Source organism: Oryzias latipes, chromosome 13 (genome assembly GCF_053564925.1).
Source record: "Oryzias latipes strain Hd-rR chromosome 13, Olatipes_Hd-rR_3.1".
Taxonomy (NCBI): Eukaryota; Metazoa; Chordata; class Actinopteri; order Beloniformes; family Adrianichthyidae; genus Oryzias; species Oryzias latipes.
In genome coordinates, this window is record NC_136249.1 from 13,303,938 (window position 1) to 13,326,776 (window position 22,839).

The 22,839-nt window shown below is 39.3% G+C and overlaps 2 protein-coding genes across 11 annotated transcripts; one reads left to right on the plus strand and one right to left on the minus strand.

The window, feature by feature from the left end:
* agfg1a (ArfGAP with FG repeats 1a) lies at positions 1–18,111 on the plus strand. 10 transcript variants are annotated; one of them, XM_023961296.2, is made up of 16 exons: positions 1–141; positions 240–416; positions 5,750–5,843; positions 7,338–7,453; positions 8,230–8,395; positions 8,562–8,721; positions 10,536–10,655; positions 11,327–11,398; positions 12,780–12,995; positions 13,413–13,587; positions 13,907–13,980; positions 14,181–14,318; positions 14,611–14,655; positions 15,391–15,543; positions 15,622–15,716; positions 17,347–18,111. In XM_023961296.2, the coding sequence occupies exons 2-16, from the start codon at positions 250–252 to the stop codon at positions 17,404–17,406; spliced, it is 1,851 nt and encodes a 616-aa protein (XP_023817064.1). In that variant the 5' UTR covers positions 1–141; positions 240–249; the 3' UTR covers positions 17,407–18,111. The 10 variants fall into 10 exon arrangements, with proteins under 10 accessions (XP_023817064.1, XP_078812621.1, XP_078812622.1 ...); XM_078956495.1 differs by lacking the exon at positions 11,327–11,398; XM_023961293.2 differs by having other exon boundaries at positions 64–416.
* slc19a3a (solute carrier family 19 member 3a) lies at positions 17,878–22,807 on the minus strand. Its single transcript, XM_011482807.4, has 7 exons — positions 22,464–22,807; positions 20,957–21,192; positions 20,396–20,882; positions 18,876–18,954; positions 18,616–18,808; positions 18,399–18,540; positions 17,878–18,329 (listed from the first exon to the last, which is right to left on the minus strand). Exons 1-7 carry the CDS (start codon positions 22,662–22,664, stop codon positions 18,189–18,191), a joined length of 1,479 nt encoding a protein of 492 aa, XP_011481109.2. The 5' UTR covers positions 22,665–22,807; the 3' UTR covers positions 17,878–18,188.
* Between the last annotated feature and the right edge of the window lie 32 nt (positions 22,808–22,839).

The window sequence follows — 22,839 nt, forward strand, 5'->3', positions numbered from 1 at the left end:
TGTCTGCACAACGAGATCCACTTCTACCGGAAGTAGCAGATGCGTCATCTTGCTCCTCCTGTTCCATCTCTTGAATCTTTCCTTTCTTGGCGATGTGAGGCCACCCAGACTGCATATCCAACCACCCATCCCCTCTTGGTGGTTCGTACGAGTCGTGAACCGTTTAAAAAAGCGTACCCCTTTGTCTTAGTTGCGCCTGACCTTTTGACTTCTGCTGGTCTTATTTCATCGCGCCGTAGACTCTTTACCATGGCGGCGAGCGCGAAACGAAAACAGGAGGAGAAACACCTGAAGATGCTGAGAGAAATGACGAGTTTGCCCCCCAACAGAAAGTGCTTTGACTGCGATCAGCGCGGCCCAACCTATGCCAACATGACTGTGGGCTCCTTCGTGTGCACCTCATGTTCTGGCATCTTGTAAGTATGAAGTTTCGGCGGGACTTCGTTCTTGACACCGCGGGCGTTTCGGACGCTTTTTGCTAACTCGGTTAAAGCGCGTTAGCATGAAATAACGTTGAGCAAATAGCTAGGCGCCGGACTTGCTGTAAACGACGTGAGCTGTTGTGACATTGTCTCGGTGTGCTTCGTTGGGTGGGGTGCCCTGGGGTGTCGGTAATGAACACAAAAAAAGGCGACGGCAACAGCCGTTTCGATGCTAGCTCCCTTTAGCTTCTCATGCTAGCTCTGGAACTTCTGACAGTGACACTTGAACGCTTACTCCATAGATAAGCCAGCAGCCTTTGCCACCACCGGCAGCTGGGAACGTGGAAAAATGTCACGAAAAAGCTTTGAGAGCCACGAGTTCGGTCCCCGTCTTAACACCTCACATTCATAAAACCATTGGAGTTTAATAATTGGGATTGTATGACACAATATACGTTTTAATTTAGAAAAAACTGAATATATATTGAAAAAATACAGATCTTAACCAAAACCAAAAAGGGTGTTGACCGTTAGTTCTGAGATAACTGAGCTGGAATTGTTTTATTAGCCTTTCCTCTGTTATGTGTTTAGCCCCGTATTTCTCATAAGGACGCTAGGTAACTCGCGTGGTAATGACTCACTGTTAACTTGACTTTTACTCTAAAAAAAAAGCTTTCCCGCTGCTCTTCGTTTCCACTGAAATGTCACTTTAGTTACAGAGTAACTAGGTGTTTTGACTGCTGATGAAATTTGCCTTTGTACAAGCAAACAAAACAATCTGCGCTTTTATTTTGGTAGCCACTTGAATAAAACTTTATTTAAAAAGTTTTTTTTACAGCATATTAACACAAAGTGGTTTACAAATAAAACACCTCAATCATTTTTTAACAGTGTGAAAATTGGTAAACTTACATTTTTTATTGCAACAATTTGTAATTTTGAAAAAATCTTGTCTCCAAGACACTTCATGACACATCAATGGCTCTGCTTTAACAACTGAAATTTACCGTTTACCACAGACAAAATTCTGCATCACATCATTTTGATTCACAAGTTCATAAATTGTTTTGTTTTTTGGGACCGATAACAAAGTTTGTTCAGTTGCTTTCTGAAGAAATCCATTAAAATAAATATAACAGATCAAACAATGTGATTCTAGACTGTGTCAACACATGAGAATAGTTGACATTTAGTTGAGGTAGAAAATATCAATTTCTCTACCAGTTTTAGGAAATAATTGGGAATCTTTTCCTTCTCATTTTTTAAGAGCCTCCAATTATAAGTTTTCAGATGAGATGGCAGAATGCTTGATGAAATGTACATTTTTCAACCAAGGCCCCCAAACTTGCCTTTGCAAAAAGTTGTAGTTTGGCTTTTCTGATTTTTGTAGTAGTTTTCTAATGTCTCATGTTAAGTTGTTGTGTTGTTTAGGGCCACATATGAATCAAAGTCTTCCCTGTGTGATACAGCCAGGAAGTTGAGTGTGATTGTATGCTCAGGAAGTGGTATGGCCTCACTGCATTTCTACACCAGCAGCATGTGATGTTGAATGTGCAACAGGAAGCGGCAAGCGGTTCAGGCCCTTGATTTTCTGTTTTAAAAGTCTCTGCACTAGGCTTAAATTACCTAAACTTTAAAATGAGATAATGATTTCAAAACTGTTTTTGTTATTTGAAGAAAAAATACTAGCATTTATTTGTCAAAATCAAACAAAACAAAAAAAGCAGAGACTACTGGAAGAACTTACTTTTGGAAAGAGTTGATCATTTTATTACATAATAGTGAAGGTTTTCTCAACATTTCTGCATAATCTCCTAGAAAACAAAGTTGTTTCAAGGCTCCAAGAGCAGAGTTTCTTTTGTGAAGACATATCAAACTCCAGAACAGTCTCTGAACTTCTAAGTACCGCTAGTCCTTACAGGGACAACTCAAGTCAACGTGGCCGTCCGTCTTCAGGCCTCATGCTTGCCATGCAGAATTCAGTGGGTTATATCAGAGATTTTCTTTCCTGTTTATGCATGTCTATGGTCTATAACAGAGTAAGAGAGAACTTTATATTTGCCTTTAAGACTGCTGAGGAGATTAAGAGTGGAGCATTTCGAATAGAGACACCATACAGTCTGGTCTAATGTTCTAATAGTATTTGCCTTTGGATTATTTTGAAATGGAAAAACAACAGTGGGTTGAACGCTATGAAATCAAAATGTGAATGGATTTGCCATTAATTCTAGTTTACTTGTTTTTTTTGTACACATTTATTTTACACTTGATTTTCTTGCAAGACATTCAATGAATCTGGAAAACGTCACCTGCACTGTTCAGTACCCTGGTATTTATCTGAGTCCCAGTAGTCAAATTTTTGGCTTAAGATGTGAATCGGATCCTTCAAAATGACCCTGTATCCACTGTGACTCGTATCATCAACCACAAATTATGATGTGAATCGAATCATCACACCCCCATAAATTATATATTTAATTGACTAACAACCAATCAAATTTGAGCAAAACCTTTGATGAAAATTGAGATAAACACATTATTTAAAATTAAAAAACAAAGAACAAAAATAGAATTAGACTGTGCCACATACGAGAGAAGTCTTTAAGTTGTCATTTTTAGGTGGGACAGACTGTGGCGATAATCAGCTGGGAAAGGAAATGGCTTAGTAATCATATAATTAGATGTGAATGAGTTCTTTGTAGTTTTTCTCTCCTAAATGCATTAAATATTCTGTAAATGGCTTCACATCAAAGACAAAAGCAACTACTTGGGAACATCTAGTCCAGATAGTTGACTTCTTTAAGGGCATTAGAATGGGTACAACCACCTCCTTACTATCTTTTCTCTCTTAGTTGTGGTTATTTAATGGGTGGTGTTGGAATTTGCTATGTAAACACATTCCTTGTGAAGGTTGGGGCCTTCCCTGGAAAACATTCCGATAGGAAATGCTCATAACAGGAGGTAGCTCCACTTGTCCTTTGTATCCTGAGTAAGGAGGGATGCAGGAATGACAAAGTGGTTTCAGTAAGGTGCAAATGTCACTGAAGGCAAACAACATGGCCCCTTTCAATTAAAAGTTCAATATTAGGGGTGGAAAAAGATGTTTGCTTTCATCTGCACTTGTGGTATTAAGTGGGTTTCTTTGCCATTAATGACTAACTTGTTTATTTGCCATTTATGTATATATTTAGACACCATGCTGCAAGTTCAACACACCCTGGAGGTGTAACTCCTCCTTGCTAAATAGACATTACATCACCTGCTGCAGTGCAATTGTGAATGTTGTTAACTGAAACTGGTTTATGAAGATACAGAGACCTTTTGTAGAATGATAAGTTAGCTGAAGATGCGAATGATTAGCCAATGTCATCAGAGTTTATTATCAGAACAAGTAAGCTTTACTGTATCGCTCTGGAGTACATTTGCACCCATGGCAACACCATGGAAAAAAGGGTGACTTACTCTGAAAATTAAGGTGTATAACTATCATTAGAATTGACTGGTTGAGATGGGTTGTATCTGAATTTATTTAGTACTTATTGCACTATAAAGGGCAATCGCCATTTCTTGAATCTACAATTTAAAATCTCTCCGAAAAAACAGTGCATTTATGGTGAATATAGACCACAATGCATTGCATTCAAATTACTTGTCCTTTAAAAAAAATTGTATATACTTTTATTTATTTATTTTTTTTACAAATCAACCCATTTTCATGATCAGACCCATGTAGATTCATAAATAGACTTTGTAAAATGTTTTCTATTTCTCCGGTTCTTGCCTCGACAAATGGGCAATGTCATTAAAATCCAGGGCACTAGATAGTCCCTCACCATATAGTCTTTTAGGAGTTATGAAGTAGTGAGGGAATTTGGACACAGCCTTTGCTTTATGCAAATATTAGCAAGACTGCGCTTTGCCCAAAATGTAGGTGCATTCTCTTTAAAGTCACAAACAGTTTAACAGAGGAACACAGAAGGAACACAGAAACAGGATTAAAAATGTAGTCACAGTAAAAAACGGATCAGAAGAAAGAGCTGGGTCATCCTTGTGTTTTAATTCTGCATGGTGCAAAGATATTTCTCCTAAAATTAGAATAGAATCCAATTCAAATGAAACAGACTGGGTAAAGAGAAGCCCCAGAAAACGGTTTCACTTCCATTAGAAGGCCTTGTTTGGAGATGTAGAACAGATGCCCTGCCTTCATAATTTGGGCCCTAAGGGTTTGAGGATTTCCTGCCATTCTTGACCTACTTTTTTTCCTCATCTAACAGTGATCACTCACTGAAAATGCAACAAAGCACTAAATCAAGTCATGTTATTCCTCTGAATTTCTATATTTGAAAGCTGCACATGAAAGACGTACTTTTAGTTTGAAACGGTGCATCCATTAACACTTCTCTTTAATATTGCATGCTTTCTTGTTTATAAACTGGCTCTATTGTAGGTTTTCCATCTTCTCAAAGCTGATCAATAAGTAAACTGATCACTTCTGTTAGTTATATTAGCCTTTTTTATTTATTTGGCTAGGATGTAAAGAATAGAGGCAAATAAAGTTCTGTATAAGGTAGCAGTGAATAATTTAGGAAGTCTATCTCGTATTTCACTGTAGGGCCTGACTTCTATGAATCACATTATATGTCCTAATGTAACACTTTGGGTCTTGTTTCACTGCTGGTTTTGACGCGTTGCTTATTTTGTTTTTTTAGCACCAGGTATTTTGTCTCAGTTTTTAAATAAAGAACAGATTATTTACTATTTACACAGAAAAGTATTGAGTATTCTTAAAATATTGTTTGTAACTTTTTCCTGCACCCCTTGGTTGGGTAATTCTAGACTAAATCGAATGATTAGCATTGATCTCTTTTAACCTCGTAGTTGGATCCAAATGAACTTCCCTGGAAAAGTATTCCAGGAGTCTGTCCATCCTTGCTCAGTTATTAAAGTTTCATGGGATTTTTAATTTAAGCCACAGTGTCGTGAGCTGTTACTGAAGGAAAAGAACAAAAGCTTTAATTGATAGGTGTTACCTCTTTATGTTTTAGAGTTTGCAGGCTGTGATCATACTGACATAGCTGGTATTCCACTGACAGCTCAGCTTTTGTAAGTGAAGGAAGGGTTTCGCCCGCATCCATTGTTATATTCTTCTCTTTATTTTAATGGGTTCCATGTATAGCTTTTTATAAAGCCTTTGCCTACAAAATCTTTCTATAATTGACTTCTTTCTGTGGTTAAAAATCAATGTTCACAGATGTGAATGGCGTCATGTTCAAATAAGCATTGTTTTGTAATGACGCTGACCCCGGCATCCATTTCTCCTCCCACAGGCGAGGACTGAATCCACCCCATAGAGTCAAGTCCATCTCCATGACAACCTTCACACAACAGGAAATTGAATTTCTTCAAAAACACGGAAATGAGGTAGGAATGTGTTAAGAAACTACGTTGCAGCCAATGTCCTAAACACACCTAATGTTTATGTAGCTGACCGTTTGGCAAGCTAACACACTTTTAGCCTGGATTTTCAATTATTTTTTTTGATGATTGCAAACACAGCTGAGTATTAGTAAGGACGGACAAATTCTGACAGTAAACAAATAGGTTGCATAGTTATTTATTACAAATGAAAATAAAGATTACTTTACAAAGAATTATTTTATTGAAAGTTATTTAAGTTATAAACTGACCAATCAGATGCCTCAGTAAAATCATGTGGGTCTGACGTCTAAAGTCTGAGACGTTTGACAGATTATGGGTAGCCAATGGCAGCAGACTGTATCCATGCCGTGTGTGAAGGCCCTTTCCTTCTCATTTTGCAATTCTTTTAAAAGCATTAAAAAAAACAACAGACCACAAATGTTCTGTTGTAGTTTGGCATGTAATCCAGTCTGGGAAACCTCTTTTGTTGTTGAGGAAAACATCAATTCTTGTGATCACAGAGTTACACGCTGCAGCTGATCTTTTTAAACTATTTTCATTTGAAACTTTTTAAAAATGAATTGCAATGTTTACAATCTTGAAACAACAACCGTTTAAAAATATACAGTAGAATAAAAATATACAGTTTGCCGTTTAGTATACGGTAGTAAATATAAATCAAATTACTTTACTGTCTCAATGGTGAGACAAAAGATTTAGACCAAATTGCAATCATAAAACAGGTGCTTTTGGGTTTGAATATCTTTTGTCTATATGGGGTATAAATTATCTCGTACATCTTATACGTTAAAAAACCCTTACATGGATAAATAGCATTAATTGGTTTAATGTTGACCTCTTTCATTTTTGGAGGTACGGGAAACAACACAAAACATGTTTTATTGTTGGACCTGTCTTTTTTAAAAAAAATTTAAAAGTTTGGGAGAGAATTTTCCCGAAAGCAATTACAAATTAGGACCTGAAAAACTCCTATTGGGCTTGTGACACGTTCAAGAACGTGCAGGGAGAAGCTTGGTGCGACATGTTGAAGCGGTGTAACTTCAGTCAATCTTGCTCCAGGCCTTTTTGTTCACATTTCAGTTCTAATGTATAAAATAATTGGTTTCATATGATTTTGGCCGGGAACTAAAATTCTTAGAAAAAAGTCAAACAGTTTAAAAATTGTCTCTAAATAAGCAAAAAAAAATCTGCCAATGGAATTCGAAAAATAGTCTATGCGAAAATATTTATAAAATTCTGTTCACTAAGTTATTTAAACTAAGATTCTTTTGCTTCTGATTTTTTTTTTGATACGATTATTTATCTTGCAAGACAGGAACATATTTTTTCTTAAAATTATGCTATTTATTTATTTTTTAACTTTCCTAAAATTTCGTTTTTGCAGTGTTGCAGTGAAGACACACATTGTCCTGTGTAGCTGAAAAATGCACAGACCTTTTCATTGAAATCCCCCTTCTTGAACTTGATGTGTTTCAGGTATGTAAACCAATCTGGCTTGGTCTTTATGACGACAGAACCTCTTCAGTACCAGATTTCAGGGAACCACAAAAGGTCAAAGAGTTTCTTCAAGAAAAATACGAGAAGAAAAGATGGTGAGTGACATTTTGGGGCAGGAAACCCAGAAATCAAAGCAGTATCGCACAGGCACGCAGCTCCTCCATGCTCCTTCTCTTTGGTAACTTGCTGTTTCTCAAAGGCAGCTTGAAGAACTTCGCCTCTAGCAAGTCATCAGACAGAAACCCTCTAACAAATGCAGAGAATGTAGGTCATTACGTTCTATCTATGTTGTATGCAAAAGAAGGGAAATAAGATAATATAATAAAAGGTTTAACTTAAATAAACATGAGGGTTATCACTTTTATCATTGTATCTAATGAGAGCAGCCTCTTTCTATAAATATAAAACCGAGGCAACGGTCCCGGGCAGGTCGCTACATCTTTAATCTGTGTGAATTCAGCTGCTGGTACCATGTTAACTCAAAAGATTAGACTGCATGCTCACAAGGTTCTTCTGGTAATTGACATTCTTATCTGGAGAATGCTGCTTGGAAAGATTTATTTTTAGTTCTGCTTCTGGTGTCTCTGAAGGCTGAGCTAAATGAGAGCAGTCTAGAAATCACTACTTGTCTCAACGTGCTGCTTCAGCTGCAGACAGGCTTTCACTTAAGCTTCTCACCTGAAACACACGAAGGTCAAAGATGAAACCTGAAACGTTAGGCCACTGAAACGGCTGGAAATCCTTTATTGAGATGCTTTGTTGTCTCACGTCAAGTATTTGTTTTTACAAATAAAATAATAAAAGTCTCAAATGTTTTCTTTTGGATACGTTTCTAATCTTCTATCTTGAATGTGACTGACCCCCCCCCCAGGTATGTACCTCCTGAGCAAGCCAAGGTAGTGGCGTCCGTCCATACTTCCATCTCTGGGTCATCGAACAGCAGCACCAGCAGCACCCCAGAGGTTCGCCCCCTCAAATCCCTGTTGGGGGAGGCGGCTCCAGCGCTGCACCTCAGCAAGAACACCTTACCAAACCAGGTGAGTCCTTTAGATGCAGACCTTTAGTCTGAAGGTAAATGTGTTCCAAAAAAGAACGCACTTGTAGATTTGATGTCAGAACTTAAGTCTTACCAGCATGTTCCTGCAAGTGTAGCTCATGGAGTGTTTTGTCTTTTCTTTTTCAAACGCGATCTTTCTCCACCAGTCTCCAGTGGTGAACCGTGCACACACACATCAACAGCAGTTCCAACACGAGAAGAAGTTTGACCTCCTCAGTGACTTGGGTGGAGACATCTTTGCCGCCCCGCCAAACGCAGCCGCCGGCTCTGGTTTTGCAAACTTTGCACACTTCAACAGCACTACAAGTAAGGAACCACACAACCTGAGAAAAAGGTCCAGAGTGTGAAAACACTGACACTTTCCAGGAAAGACCAAATGTATTTAGAGGAACTTGGTCAGCACAGAAAAGTAATAAGATCTTGATGTGGATTGAACAAACCCCAACCTGTCTTGATCATGAAAAGATATAAGTATCCATGAAAAGAAAAGACAACACACCAATGCACCAATGGACTTAGTTTCTATCCAGCTTTCTGTTGCACACATGACCTCACAAGTTCAGCTCCAAATCGCAACAAGTTCCTGGTTTAGTCTTTAGACCAAACCAAAAGCCTCCACAAAAGGGCCTCAGTGTTAGTTATTGGTTTTCAGCATATTTGGTGTTCCACCAAACCTCAGATTGAATATTGTGGACGAAAAATGTAATTTTTTTGTTTTTTTTTTCTGTTGGAACTAATGTTTGTTTTACCTAGAAGTTTTATAAATCAAAACCATCAAAACGTTCTCTACAATTGTCTTTCTACAAAATATACTCGGTCTGTTTCTAGTTAAAACATTTCCCAAAATGTCCTAAAATAAGTTTCCATCAATAATATTCCTTATTGAAAAACTGAGCTCCAGATTGTTTGAAAGTCATGTTAGTTCTTTTCAGGCGGCTGTTATTGCTTTATGTGAAGTCCATAACAAACCCAAAGTGTAATTCAGATATCTGTGTGACGGTCACATTGCAAGCAAGTGTCCTTCATCACTTACTTACATGTAGTGGACGTGTTCTCTTCTGCTTGCATGTTAATATTCCCATGAAATGACTTTTTGTAGGGTTTAAATCAACTGGATTATGTGGAATGAAATAATCCTTCAGTTCTCCGTCAGTTGTTTCTTCTCATTTACAATCACTTCTGCTGATAAGTAAAATTTAAAAACATAAGTAATCACTTCAGAACTGGAAGGACAGGTTGCAATGATCCTACTTCTTTTGACCTTCAGGCTCCATTTTCACCCTTTTTCTAAATGAAAGCCTCAGATAAACCAGAGGAAATGCTGAAAGCAGCATTTACCTGGTGATGAATACAGAAATGAAATGTTTTTAGCGTTTGTAGTTGAACCTTGACCTACACTCTGGACAGTCATTCTGCTGACTGTGTCGTGTGAAGAGGCAGCTCTCTTGAGGCTAATAACCATCAAAATGACTGGAAATTTGGCTCTTTTCCGTGTTTGACTTGTGGACAGAGAGCGCCATGGACATCACGAGAACTTACTAATAGTCGAGCTGGTAGAGCGGAAGACTTCTCCGGAAAACGTTTGGTGACTCTGCTGACAGCTTTCCTGGGGAAACTGATAGCAGCTGACAAAAAGGAATGCTGCATGTTCACAAGTCTGTTTTTTCATTCATCTCATCTACATGGAGGCTGCAACTTCATCATAAGATGTGCTCAAAGGTTAATTAGGATTTACCTGTCAGGGTGATATTTAAAAAGTGGAAGTTGATTCATAATGTTTTTCCAATTTATTTCACAAGAAGTAAAAAACTGTTAGAAAAGTGAAAAAAGTTAATTTTCTACTTTTTAAATTCAGGACCTGCAGTGGAATCGTTACAATTCCCTGATTAAAACTTGAACACAACTATATCGACTCTTTATGGGAAATTCTACGCAATTCAAAATCTTAGGAGAACCTTGAGAGGTTTTCCTAAAACCATTTTCATTACATTTTTTAAATCATTCATGTTTTTTTTGCATAACTCTTATGTCTTCCATGTCTGCATCCATTCATTTTTGTGTTTCTCCTCATTTTTCTTTGCTCATCTGTCGGTCTGAACCTCATCCTGGTCCACCTCCAGCGCCGCAGAGCACCAAAGCAGACGCAGACTTTGCTCAGTTTGATGCTTTCGGGAGCTCTTCTGGGTCCATGAGCGGTTTCCCCCAAGCAGCCCAGGCTCCATTTCAGCCCCCAAAGCCAGGTAGTGGAAGCTCTGTATGAAATGTTGCATTTAAAGCAATGAAGGAAACAAAAATCACCACAAAAGGCCCAAATATTTTCTAATATCCAATTCTAAAAACCAATGAGTTTGGTTCATGTTGGTTTTGATCATATAACTGTTCAAATTGGTGATTGATAAAAGTAAGAAATTGGACAACTCTGTAAGAATAAACAGTTCTTTTTGTACATTTGAGTTTTTTAATGAGTTTTGCAGGATATTTATACAATCATTAGTTATCATTCTTTAAGACTTTACATAAATGAGACCTTTAGAGGTGTTTTGTTATCATAAAAGATCATTGCATGGTTAGGTGACCTTATGTGGTATAAAACCTGCACGTTGGTGTAAATGACTCTAAAATCATGACTTTATGCTGTTTCTTTGTCATAACGTCTTGCTGTCTCAGTCTCATAACGGCATGCAGATATTCACTTGTCTTGCAAGTTATTCAGATGATGTCATGAACCGCTGCCCTCTGCTGGAGAAGTGTGGTAATGAATGGCTTCTTTGCTGGGGCTCTGTCTGCTGCAAAACTCCTCTTCAGCAGTTTGTGTTTGATCGAGCCACAGACGACTTTCACTTCTTTGCCGACCTCTGAGTCGGCCGCTCCCCCTCGTCCCTCTTTCATGTGTTTTCTTCTCGTCTGCCAGCGGCGACTGCGCTGTCCTCCAGCTGCAGCGTGGGCGCGTTTGCTGCTGCTCTGCCTCTCCCAAGCGCACACAGTGAGTCTGTCGCTGGGCTTTTCCCCGTAGCTGCGTCCACCCTTCTAGATACTTCCAGCAGTCCTATGCTGCCGTCTCTTTACTGCCTCCCATTATTAAGTGCGTGGAGGAAAATCTGCAGAGTGGCAGCAGCCTCTCAGTATAAGGTCAGTAAAATGGCCTGATTAAAAATAAATTCTCTCCTTTAAGCATCACAATCGTTGACTGTATATGAGAACTTGACCAAGCGAGTGTGATGTCATCCATAGAAAATTGTTTACTTCCTTCTCCAACCAAATAAAGTCAATTCACCCCCCCTCCCCCTTTTTTTGGTGCAATACGTGTTGAAACCAGAATTTGTCAGTAACCAGTGATTGGTCCAAATTGGTCAGCATTTCTATGGCATGGTTGGGATGAATCCCACACCCCTGCCATTTGAAAGCAGGCTTGGGGGAATCTGTCTGGCATCTTATTGGCTTGTTCATAACTGGAATAACTTCAACTACAGAAACATCATCATGAACAAAAAAGAAAAAAACAGGTATCAGAGCTAGAATAGTTATTCTGACAAATAGAATGACTGAGTAACAGCTGTTTATCTATAGAACTCTGTGGGATTTTGGTTTCTTTGAGCCAGCGGGTACTTCCTGTCTGGAACGCCATGGGGGAGGGGTTACTCAGTCCATTTCTCACATACAGTCAATGATCACAGCAAGCACAGGTTCTCCTGATAAAATAGACCAGCATACCTTAACATCCATCCTTAACTTTACATCCTGACTTGTAGAAGACATTTTTAATCCTGCAAATCTTCCAACCACGGCCTGCAGTTGGAATTAACTCCTTTTTGTATCTGCAGAGGTCATTTGGGGCTTTTTAAAGGTGCAAAATGTGAAGGGGCGGGGCTCTGGGAATTGTAGTCTTTAAAGACCCATTTATTTCCTCTGTTAGTCAAATAAAATGTTTGTTTTTCGCTGTATTTTCTTTACATTTGTTCCAACTCCTCTAAAATGTCAAATGTTACGTCTTCTCTGAAACAAAGCAGGAAAGTATAAATATCTTTACCTACGATTTAGCTCTTTCCAGTGTCACCTTTTATTCTCTTTCTGTGAATCTGAAAATGATCCGGTGTGGCCGAGGCAAGGAAGAAACGGGCGGCTCTATCTGCCACTGACCTCTAGAGGGCACTAACTCGATGCTTTTCTTAGCTTCAGAAACTGCAGACAACACCAAAGCTCCTCCTACCCATCACGTAGAGCTGGCATCCTTTCTTCAGCCTCCTTTCCTTGCCAGTGTTCCAACATCTCCTCCTGCTCATCTTCCTCTTCCCTGCCTTTGTTGCGTCTTTAGATCAGCAGTGAAGGCTTCCCTTATGACGTTCTAATCTCTCTCTTTCACACAGGTAGTGCCTCTGCTGGACTAGCAAATGCTAATTTTGCTCATTTTGACAACTTCCCCAAATCGTGTAGCGCTGACTTTGGACCCTTCAGTTCCTCCTCCCAGAGTAACTCCGCAGGAGCTGGCAAAGACGCCGTTCAGAGTAATGGCGTTCCTGCTGATAAGTACGCAGCTCTGGCTGACCTGGATAACAGATTTAGCTCTGGCAAAACAGAGCAAGGTAAACATCTCCAGCCTAGCCTGTTTCACTGAGCTCAGCTTTAGCATCAGAAAATCTTATGGGGACAATCAGAGAGGAAAGAGGATATTTAAAACAGTAGGCAACATAAACCTATATTTATCAAATTTCTGTTAAGACAGTCGGGTAAAGAAAAACTCATATTTTTATCTTCTTCCACCTAAATCTGTCCTTACGACTTACTGTAATAGGACAGTAAATGACAGGCCTCTCCTTGATGGAACTCAACCATAGTATAAATATTTTTGGCTAATACTAAATTATTATCTTAACTGTGTTTTTTGTTCCATTTATTTTCCATTATTTTAATAGGTCGATTATGGCAGCTATCCCGGGATCTTTACCAGTACCAGCGTGTCTGGTTTAGTCCACTCACAGTCCGGTTTTTCCCTCCTGCAGGGGCTGGTATCCCTGGAGGTGTGAGCTCTGCCGCCACAGCGACAGCTTTGCCTCCGAAACCGCCGGCCGGTTCAATGGGAGGAGACCGCTATGCTGCGCTGGCTGAGCTGGACACCGTCTTCAGCTCCTCTGCTCCTGCCACCATTGTCTACAACACGTCCAGCACCTCACAAGGGTGAGACGCGTTTCAAAGACGGAAGCTACTGCAGATCAGTTTTAAAGTTCTGAATAGCCTCAATGCGTAGGCCTCCAACTGAGACCGCCTCTCTACGGCCCTCCACGACACCCTCAAACCTGAATCAAGCCCCTCCCCTGTAAGGGTGCATGTGACTTAAGGCTTTAACTATCGAACAATGTTGAGGTTGACTAAAAAGACTTTTATGGGTCACTGCTTTTGTAGGTTTCACATTTGCTTGCTTGTGTTTCAGCCTGTGTTGTTTCAGGCGGTGCAGCTGATAAATCTATGACCTCGAGTTTTTTTCTCTTCTCTGCAGAAGTGTTTTTGGCTCAGAAACGGGAGTATCAACAGCACAACAGACCATGCCTGTCATGCCTCAAAGCTTTGGAGGTGAGTTTCTCCATATGCAGCTGTTTTTGAAAAGAATAGACTGTGGTTGCATTTGAAGAATTTTTGCAGTTGAAATCGACTTCTGTCTATTGGAGAATGATATTTTCTTCATAAAAGAGCAGCTGTGTCTTTTGTGTGTGATAGATTCAGGCTTTTTGTCACACAGAATGACTGAATTTCCTTTTTTTCCTCTCTCGCAGCACAGTCAACCAATCCATTTGTAGCTGCTGGTGTCGCTCCACCAGCAGCAGCAGCAGCCGCCGCCGCTGCCGCCGCCGCAGCTCCCACCAACCCATTCCAATGCAACGGCAGAGTGGCGCATGTTGCAGCTGCAGCAGGTTTGTTTGTGTTCTGACACTTGCCTGTAATTTCACCCTTAAGAAGTTTTAGATGAAAATCTCTTTAAGTGGAAGTGTTATGTTACAGAAATGATAGACTTTTGGACTGGACTTTCCTACCACACCTCAAAACTTCATTTTAAAGAATCCTGGAGTAAAGAAATAAATTACCCAAAATAACAGTCTCCAAGCTCCGCCTCCTCTGGTGTTTCCATCTATGATTGTTTTATAGAAAGATTAAATAAATGTACGCAGAGTATTGATGTCTGACTGTTCTTGCCACGGTGGACAGGCCTGATGGGGGTTCTTCAGTGGCAGGGCTATTCTCCATCCTTTGGTAGGTCGTCTGGAGATGTCTGCTGTGTCAACTTCTGTCTTGCTCTGACTAATCGGTTCTATTTTGGAGGGAAAATTTAAAAGCTGTTTTTATACTGAAATCGTGTTTGTCCTAAATCGCTGAGTAAAATGGGTGACATTCAGAATCAGAATAAAAACCAATAGAAGAGCAGATCTTAAGGTAGGTGGCTTTTATATTTGGGCAACATGCTTGCAGAAGGTTTGTAGACATCCAGCTAAATCCTTCATGGTGAACTTGCTCCTCCACTGAGAAATGTTATTGATCTAAGGAAACGGGAAAATGAAAAGTACCTAAATAAAAGCCAACATTTTGAAATGATGCTTCTGATGACACACGTGCAGATTTATTTCAGTATCTGTGTGCGGGTTAGTGCATGGGTGTGCATGGTTTACTTTATTAATCATATTTGTTCTTGGAAAATGAGTGGAATTAGTGTTTTTGTTGAAACTCCTGAGTTAGGTCTGCAGTTTTTGCTAGAACTCGATACAACACATTTTGGGTACTGTCTCTTTAAATGTATTACCACAAATTGCATGGTTTTTTTTCCATCTACTTTTTTTGAGGTGAAGGATTTATCTTCACGATTTGTTGTTGTTGTTATTGTGAGACTGCATGTTGTCTACTTGACCTCTCCACCTCAAACACAGCAGTGGTTCTATTTTTCTGTATTCCACTGCTGTTCAGTCTGTAATCCTGTCCTGTGTTGTGTTTCAGCATCCTTTGGCACAGGCTCCATGAGTATGCCCTCTGGGTTTGGGAATCCTGCAGCCTTCAACCTCCCCACCAGCTTCAGTGGAACATTCCAGCCCCAGTTTCCTGGCCAGGCTCCCTTCCCTCAGCCTCCAGCGTTTCCCCAGCAACCCAACGGTTTGTCCTGAAGATGAAGTTTCCTCATCATATGAATATTCAGCAAAGTCGGGATGAGTGGGTGGTTGTTTTTTTTAGGCGGAGGTTTCCCCGCCTTTGTTCCAGCTAAACCCATGGTGACTCCTTTTGGACAGCCGATGCCAGGACCTGGAGTCCCTAACAATCCTTTTCTGGTCAGTTCCAGTTTGCTGTGGTTTTCTCTAGATGTGAGGCTTCACAGGGTTTATTTGACTGCTACACAGTCAATCATATGTGGTTTGATGGAGGATGATAAACATTACTATAAATAAAAATGCTATGTTTAACTTAATACTTTGTTTAATGTTAAACATGAAGTAAAATCTTTGCTAAGTCACAGTTGAACAGAATTTAGGATTATGATCGGAGCCTGCAAGAACTCCTGCAGTAACCTCAATGACCAAAACATGGTTTATGAAGGATAAATCCGCCTGAAATAAGATTTACTTTAAAAAAAAAAGCTACTCCTCTAAATAATGACTTTTAACTACAAAGTTTTCATTTACAATTTAAGGATTAAAGACAAAAATGAGATGCTGGCACTCTTCTCTGGACTGACTGTACTTAAAAAAGTTAGTAAACAACCTGCTATTTTGTATTTTTGCTCACTGCCATTAGTGTTGATCGTTTTTAAGGGTATGAAAAGAATCTCCAACAGTAACATTTGACTTTGGTTGCATTAAAAGATGCTTCTTGCTCCAGCTTGTTCGCTCATATCGAGGTAACTCTCATTAGTTGTGTAACGCAGCATTTTTTTAACCAGTGTCCCGAGTTACACCAGTGTGCCAAGAGAAATGCTCAGGTGCATCATGGGAAATTATTCAATTTCACCTAATTGGTCTAAAAACATTTGCTATTGTCTGGTTTTTAGCTCGGTGTTCGTCAGAGTTCTTCACTTTGAGGTGGTAGAAACATCAACGATCATAAAATATTTTTTTTCTGAGTTTGTTATTCAAAACACTTTTATGAGAATAACTATTTAGTTTTTTTTTTCTACTTGTTTGGTTGATTGTGATTTTTATCAAGAAAAAAGTGGACCTGTGAGCAAAAAAAATGAATAAAGCAGAATTTTTCTTTTTACTAACATTTTATTTCACCAGGATATTCCCATTGACATTAAAAACCTCTTTTGTAAGGGAGTCAGTGTAAAACTCATGGACACATTAAGATTATAACAATAAACCATAATAGTTGCTAAAACAATAAAACATAACATTCAAAAATTAAAACACTAAAGCATAAAACAGAATCATAAAAATTGTGAAATCTATAAGCCGAGTATTTCTATAAGCCAATACAGAAATTTTGGATCAAAGTCTTTTTTTTTTTGGTTTGTGATTATTTTATTTATTTATTTTTTAGCACAACTTTTTTTTTTTTTTAAATCGGATTGTGTTCTGCGTTCTGATTGGCTGTAGACCATTGTCACTCAATTTCCTCCGTAGGGACAGGATGGTGTTCAGCTTGACAAATCTACTTACATCTTTGATCCCTATGTGATCTTTATTTTCATTTAATAATACTGGACTTTGAGAGTTTAAACAGAAAAGTGTGAAAATGTTCATTTCTGTCTGAGGAAGGTGAATAAAGTGTGTGAAGGATTTTAGAGCCTTAAAACACCTGCAATGATTGTAAAAAATAAAGTTTACCACTACAGATTTCTCCTATCGCAGGTTTTTTAGAACATAACTTCATGGATAAGCAAGTCAGCGATGGAATGTTCATTTCCTCCTGATAATTTGCACAATGGATATTTTTTAATTGGTTCCTCTTGCTTCGTTCCAGGGCGTGGCTCCACCTGCACAGTACCCAGCTGGAGGCTCCTCCACCAACCCCTTCTTATAGCGCTCCCTCTTGCCCTCTGCAGGCTCAACGACTGGCTCTTGCACCTCTTGCACTGTTTCTTTTTGTTTTTGTTTTGTTTCACCAGTAGCTTTAAAAAAACGTTTGTAAGAGTTTGCATCTTCTATGGCAGAGTGTCACAAGCGTGGCTGCAAAACGAACTGGTGGCACGTTCGACGGTGGAGGTTGATCCTCTCGTCCCTGATGTACCTGTGAAACTGGCCTGCTCTCTTCTGAGCCATCGTCTGTAATCAAACTGGCTGAAAAGAAAAATAACTTATTGCATACAGTATATCCTATTCATTATGCTGCAGTTCTGTATGTGTTCCTTTTTAGAGACGATCTCTTTGTTCATATCAGTATTTGTAAAGACATCCAGGGTTTGTTGCTGGGGTTACTGCTGGTCACTGCATTTGTAAACAACCAAACAAAGATGGGGGGGGGGGGGGGGGGGGGGGGATTGTTTAACAGAAACACAAAAACCTCTTTTTGTGAAAATATGAAATCTGTGAATTTGGCATCAGAGCTGTGGGCGTGGCGTTCATCCTCTTCCCTCCCTGAATGACCCCGGCCCCCACCCGGGAGCAGGAGTGCTCATGGACTTAACATCATTTTCAATGGATAGTAAAGAATTTTAAGTTAATTTGTAAATATATATAAATATATATATTAAAATGAATTTTAAATAAAATCAATATTCAAAGTGTATTTCCTTTATGTGTAAGAAAATGCCGTTTTTCTCTTTTATTTGGCATGACTTAAAAAAAACTGCAGTGATGAAACAGTTAAAATCTGTGTTCTTCACAATCTGCAGATGTTTTTTCACTTTGCCTTCCTTTGTGTCGATGTGTCGACCAGATGCTGAAGAGTCCCCGAAGGGTAAAAACCGCAGAGATGACCAGGAAGTAGCTTGCATATATGGTGAACTGTAAAGGACATTTTTAATTAAAGTTAAAGGTTGAGAGAGCAACTCCCAAATGACAGTAGTTTCTTACCTGAGGAATGATGGCCAGGCCCAGCCCTGCACTGTCGACCACAACAGAAGTGAGGATGGTCTGAAGAACCAGAGCGCCAAACGTGTTTGCCCCAAACACAAGCGCGTACCTTTCCATTGACAGGCCGGCTGCAATTTGGTACCTAGAAGAGGCAAAGGGTTGAGGTTTTTTTTTTTGTTGTTGTCATTCTTTGTCCCAGATTTTAGAAGTGTCTTACATTGCTATTGTTATAAGCAGCATGTACAGGCACTTGAAGACGACGTAGCTGCAGTAACACACCCAAATGTTACCAACAAAAGTCATGAGAAACAGAGCGGCGGCTCCGAGCCCAGAGAAGCCCCCCAGGGCCAGCTCCCCCCACCGCTCCCACCTGACCTCTGTGAAGCCGACACCGTAAGCGGTGGCCGCACCTGCAGAAAGACAGCAGCTCAGGTCGCGAACAGAGGAGTGGAGATATTTGAGGGTGGGGTCGCTCACTGAGAAGGTAAGAAGCTGCCTCCACTCCTCCATTATAGATGCTGAAGTTCTGAGAAGGCTGCACGTGCTCCCACAGCACCTGACGTCACAGGGTTAGAAAATCACCTTAAACCAAGTAAAAATGCTGAAGCAAATGCTTAATGAAATCAGGATTGTGATTTTAATGCTTGTTTAATGCTTTACTTGACCTATAGCAAGGGTCTCCATCTTTGAAGTTATGTCATTTGGTCCAAACCTTACTGAGAGCTACAAACTCCCACCCCAACATTTAAAAAATACTGTTTTTGAAGCCATTAAAGCATTCATTTATAAACTTAATGTTAAATATATACGGTAATTGAATTATAACAGTGTTTTATTTTTCTATACGTCAAAAGTTTACCTTCTTTTACCTTTGACAGCAGCGCAAATGATTTCCTTTTAAAATAAAAAAACATACTTCCTGTCAAAAAAAGATCTTGTCAATGCAGCAGATTTACCTGCAGTTCTATTGCAATTTATTTGTATAAAAGAACTTTGCCTCTGATCATCAACTAAACATGCAGCAGAAGATCAGATCTGCTTTAGCACTAAATCTACCATGCCAGTTATTTGGACTGCTTTCAAAGTAGGTTCAACAGACCAATAGGACACCTGCTTTGTTCTAAATGGAAGTTTATTTTATTCTAACATGGTCTTATCATTAAAACTTTAATCTGAATATTACTACCTCCAATGACCATAGCAATCAAATTGACTCCATACTTTTTTGTAGAAGGATGCGATATTTAAGTTTTTTTTTTTTTACTACCGGTATATTTTCCCAATCTTTCTCTATTGTATTTTGTTTTGTTTTTTATGCTTTTCTAAAGCTAAAACCTATTTATAACTTTAGTCTAAACCTTTCTAGAAAGACAAAAACCTAAAAATGACAGGGGTCAATTAATATTCCACAAGCTAAAACTAAAAAGCTTATAATGTTTTGAAGACAGTGGAACATTCAATTATTTGAGTTTTCATGTAGCGTCTTGATGTGTTTTTACCTATTTTCCCAAATACTAATATTAATAATCCTAAATGACTGCCATGGTCATTCTAGTAATTGTAGAAATTAATCCAAATTTGACAAAACATGTTTTATTGACTAGAATAGTTTTTTTTTCTCAAAATAAGAATTCTTGGTAAGCTGATTTCTTTTAACTCACTGGTAAAGTTTTTTTTTTTTTCCGTTTTCTTATTTAAAGAAAATCTGCCAATGGGGTGAGAATTTTTGACTTGTAGTGTTGGAGAAGCAGTCAATGCCTCTTGATTTAGTCTCTAACGTCAGCAGTGGTTAAAAAAAACGTTTATTTTTCACTTCAGTTAAAATTTTCAGTTGTTATTGTAAGTAATTTTTCTTTAAAGCCAAAGAGTCACAATGGCGCCATAAATGAATAAGTAAATGTGGCTTTAGAGCCTCAGTTTGCAGAACCCTGACCTATGGAATGAATTGGAAGTGTTTGGTTCTATTAGTGTATTTTTAAATATCTTTATGTTCAAACCTGCACATAGTTGACAGTCTGGTTGTATCCACATGTGGCCATTGCCCACCACAGTGACCAATAAAGCAGCTGTCGGGAGCTGTAACACTGACAGAAGTCCCTCCACAGCTGCAGGACAACTTGTCCACAACTTCCTGAACCAGAAGATCCTTCTGTGTTCTCCTGCTGTGAATGCTCCTCTGTTTCTCTTTTCTCCTCCTCCTTAATTTCGTCTGTGGATGTGTTCGAGCCGGCGTCTCCGTCTTTTAGCTCTCTCTGTGTTGTGGGATTTGGATGGAAGAACATGCTCTTCTCTGGCATGGGCAGGAAACAGGAGGTGACCAAAGCAATGGCAGTGAGGACCAAGGTGAACACCAGGATGTTTTCGTAGGACATCAGGTTGAAGCTGACGACCAGCTGACCCAGAACGGAGCCCACAGTATAGCCCAGGAGCTGCACGCTGCGGCAGTAGGACGTGGCCTTCCTGTACCTCTTCAGATCTACCACACTGCGACAGACCAAACGTTACTTCAGTGTGAGCCAACTCATCTTGACATCTGCCTGAGCTTTGCATCACATGACCTGTAAATGTAGGAGAAGTAGGCCACATCGCTGGCTGTCACGACTCCATAGAAGAACTGCATGGCTTGCATGGCTGCCACACTGTCTGTCCATCTCAGCAGAGCAGTGGTGACGAAGAGCACCGCGCTCTGGAACATCAGCACGGGCTTGTACCGTAGCCAATCAGTGAGCAGGAACACGGGCACCAGGGTGGACAGGTAGGAGTATGTCCACACCGGGAAAATCTGACTGTTCACCTGACGGGAAGACACTATTACAACATACAAAAAATCTCCCAGGTTTAATTCCGATGTGGACCTTGAATCAATCTTTTATGGGTACCATCACAAAGGATTTAATCAGAGGACATGTAAGAACATTTTCAGCTTTAGAAGTTAGAACAACTGAACTAGTATGAAGCTAAAAAACGTCAAATTAAAATGGTTATTTTCTTGGTCTGCACAGACTCGGACACAGAATCCTTGACAAAAATCACATTAATAGCAGTATGGAGCTACAACTTCTGCATTATTTAAAAAAAAAAAAAAAAGTAGACCGTAAACAGCAGAGTCACTATAGCAAGACTGTAGGAAATGGAAATCTCTGCTGAGTGCCTCAAAATCAAAGACATTTTAAAGTTATGGGTGTGTCACTACCATAAAGGCTCTCACAGCATCACACTTGCAGATTGACTGCAGATTATTTTGGATTATAGAAGACTTTGGCTCTTGGAACTTTTCGATATGTCACTCTGACGCCGCTATTAGTTGATAAAGAAGCAGATTTTTACGCTTTCTTGGAAAGTCTTATCTAATGGTTTCCTAATGTAAATTCATGGAAAACCACGTGAAAACATCTACTTTTATTTCTTTTGGAAGGTGCTTTTTGGTGAGCTTTTTGATTACATTCAATTTTATGTTTTCTCCCAGTGATAAATCAGTTTAAATATGTTGATGATAAATTTCTCATCATAAACCAGCAAGTAGAAAAATATCCTCTTCAAAAACTTTGAAACTTTCTGCTCTTTTTTTTCTGCCACAGTATATAAAGAAATGGAGACAGAGAACTGCACCATAATATGGTAATTTATTCTGAAATGTAAACATTTTTTCCCCCAAAATCCTGTCCAAAAAAACAGCAAAGGCATCAAGTTAGTCATTTCAAAGCATGTCACATATAATTATTAATTTCCTAGTTTTTTAATGATTAATGTCAAGTCTTTGGTCTTCTGCCATTCATCTGTGAATTTCATTTCTACTTTAATTACCACTAGTTTGATTACATTTAGGTTTATAATAGCAAAGTGATTACCCAGACAAATAAACCCTAAACATTTACGGTCCAGCCTTTATCTTTTCATGTCTTGTCATGACAGCATGACTTTCTAGCTTCAGGATGGGTTTAAAAATACAAATACTGAACATTCTGCCGCAAGCCAACATCTCAGTTTCCCTGCTTGACGGCTTTGCTCGCTTTGCTTGTTTTGGTTTAAGAGTTGCCGTTAAGAGTTCAGTTTTTGCTGTTGTACCTGTTCAGTTGTCAGGTTCTTGTCTGGTCCAGTCAGGAAGGGGATCAGGAACGGCTCCAGCGGTTTAACAGTGCTGAAGAATCCATACATGCAAAGCAGGGTGGTGGCAAACCCCCAGCTTGACCTCCACCTCTTCACTGCCTCCATGTTTGTCCACCTGTCCGGAGCGGACACTTGTGCTCGTGCTCTGCTGCCTCCCATTTAAACCTGTCCGATGTGCTCTAAGTGTTGTGTTTGTAAATGAGTAACCGGGCCAAAGAGCAGCACGGCCCTGCTGATTGTGGATTAGCACAAAAGTATAGCCTTTATCTTTAAGATAGATATAAATGACTTTTTTTGGCCCAATTTGCTTATTTTATGTCATAAAAATAATTAC

What these genes read in the sequence shown, in the direction of transcription:
- agfg1a (XM_023961296.2), top strand. Translation starts at nt 250, where the DNA reads ATGGCGGCGAGCGCGAAACGAAAACAGGAGGAGAAACACCTGAAGATG. An exon ending in AAATACGAGAAGAAAAGATG is followed by an intron (nt 7,454 to 8,229) that starts GTGAGTGACATT and finishes CCCCCCCCCCAG; the next exon opens with GTATGTACCTCCTGAGCAAG. An exon ending in GCCTCTCCCAAGCGCACACA is followed by an intron (nt 11,399 to 12,779) that starts GTGAGTCTGTCG and finishes TCTTTCACACAG; the next exon opens with GTAGTGCCTCTGCTGGACTA.
- slc19a3a (XM_011482807.4), bottom strand. Translation starts at nt 22,664, where the DNA reads ATGGGAGGCAGCAGAGCACGAGCACAAGTGTCCGCTCCGGACAGGTGG. An exon ending in GGCAGCTTCTTACCTTCTCA is followed by an intron (nt 18,809 to 18,875) that starts GTGAGCGACCCC and finishes GTCTTTCTGCAG; the next exon opens with GTGCGGCCACCGCTTACGGT. An exon ending in CTGCTTATAACAATAGCAAT is followed by an intron (nt 18,541 to 18,615) that starts GTAAGACACTTC and finishes TGCCTCTTCTAG; the next exon opens with GTACCAAATTGCAGCCGGCC.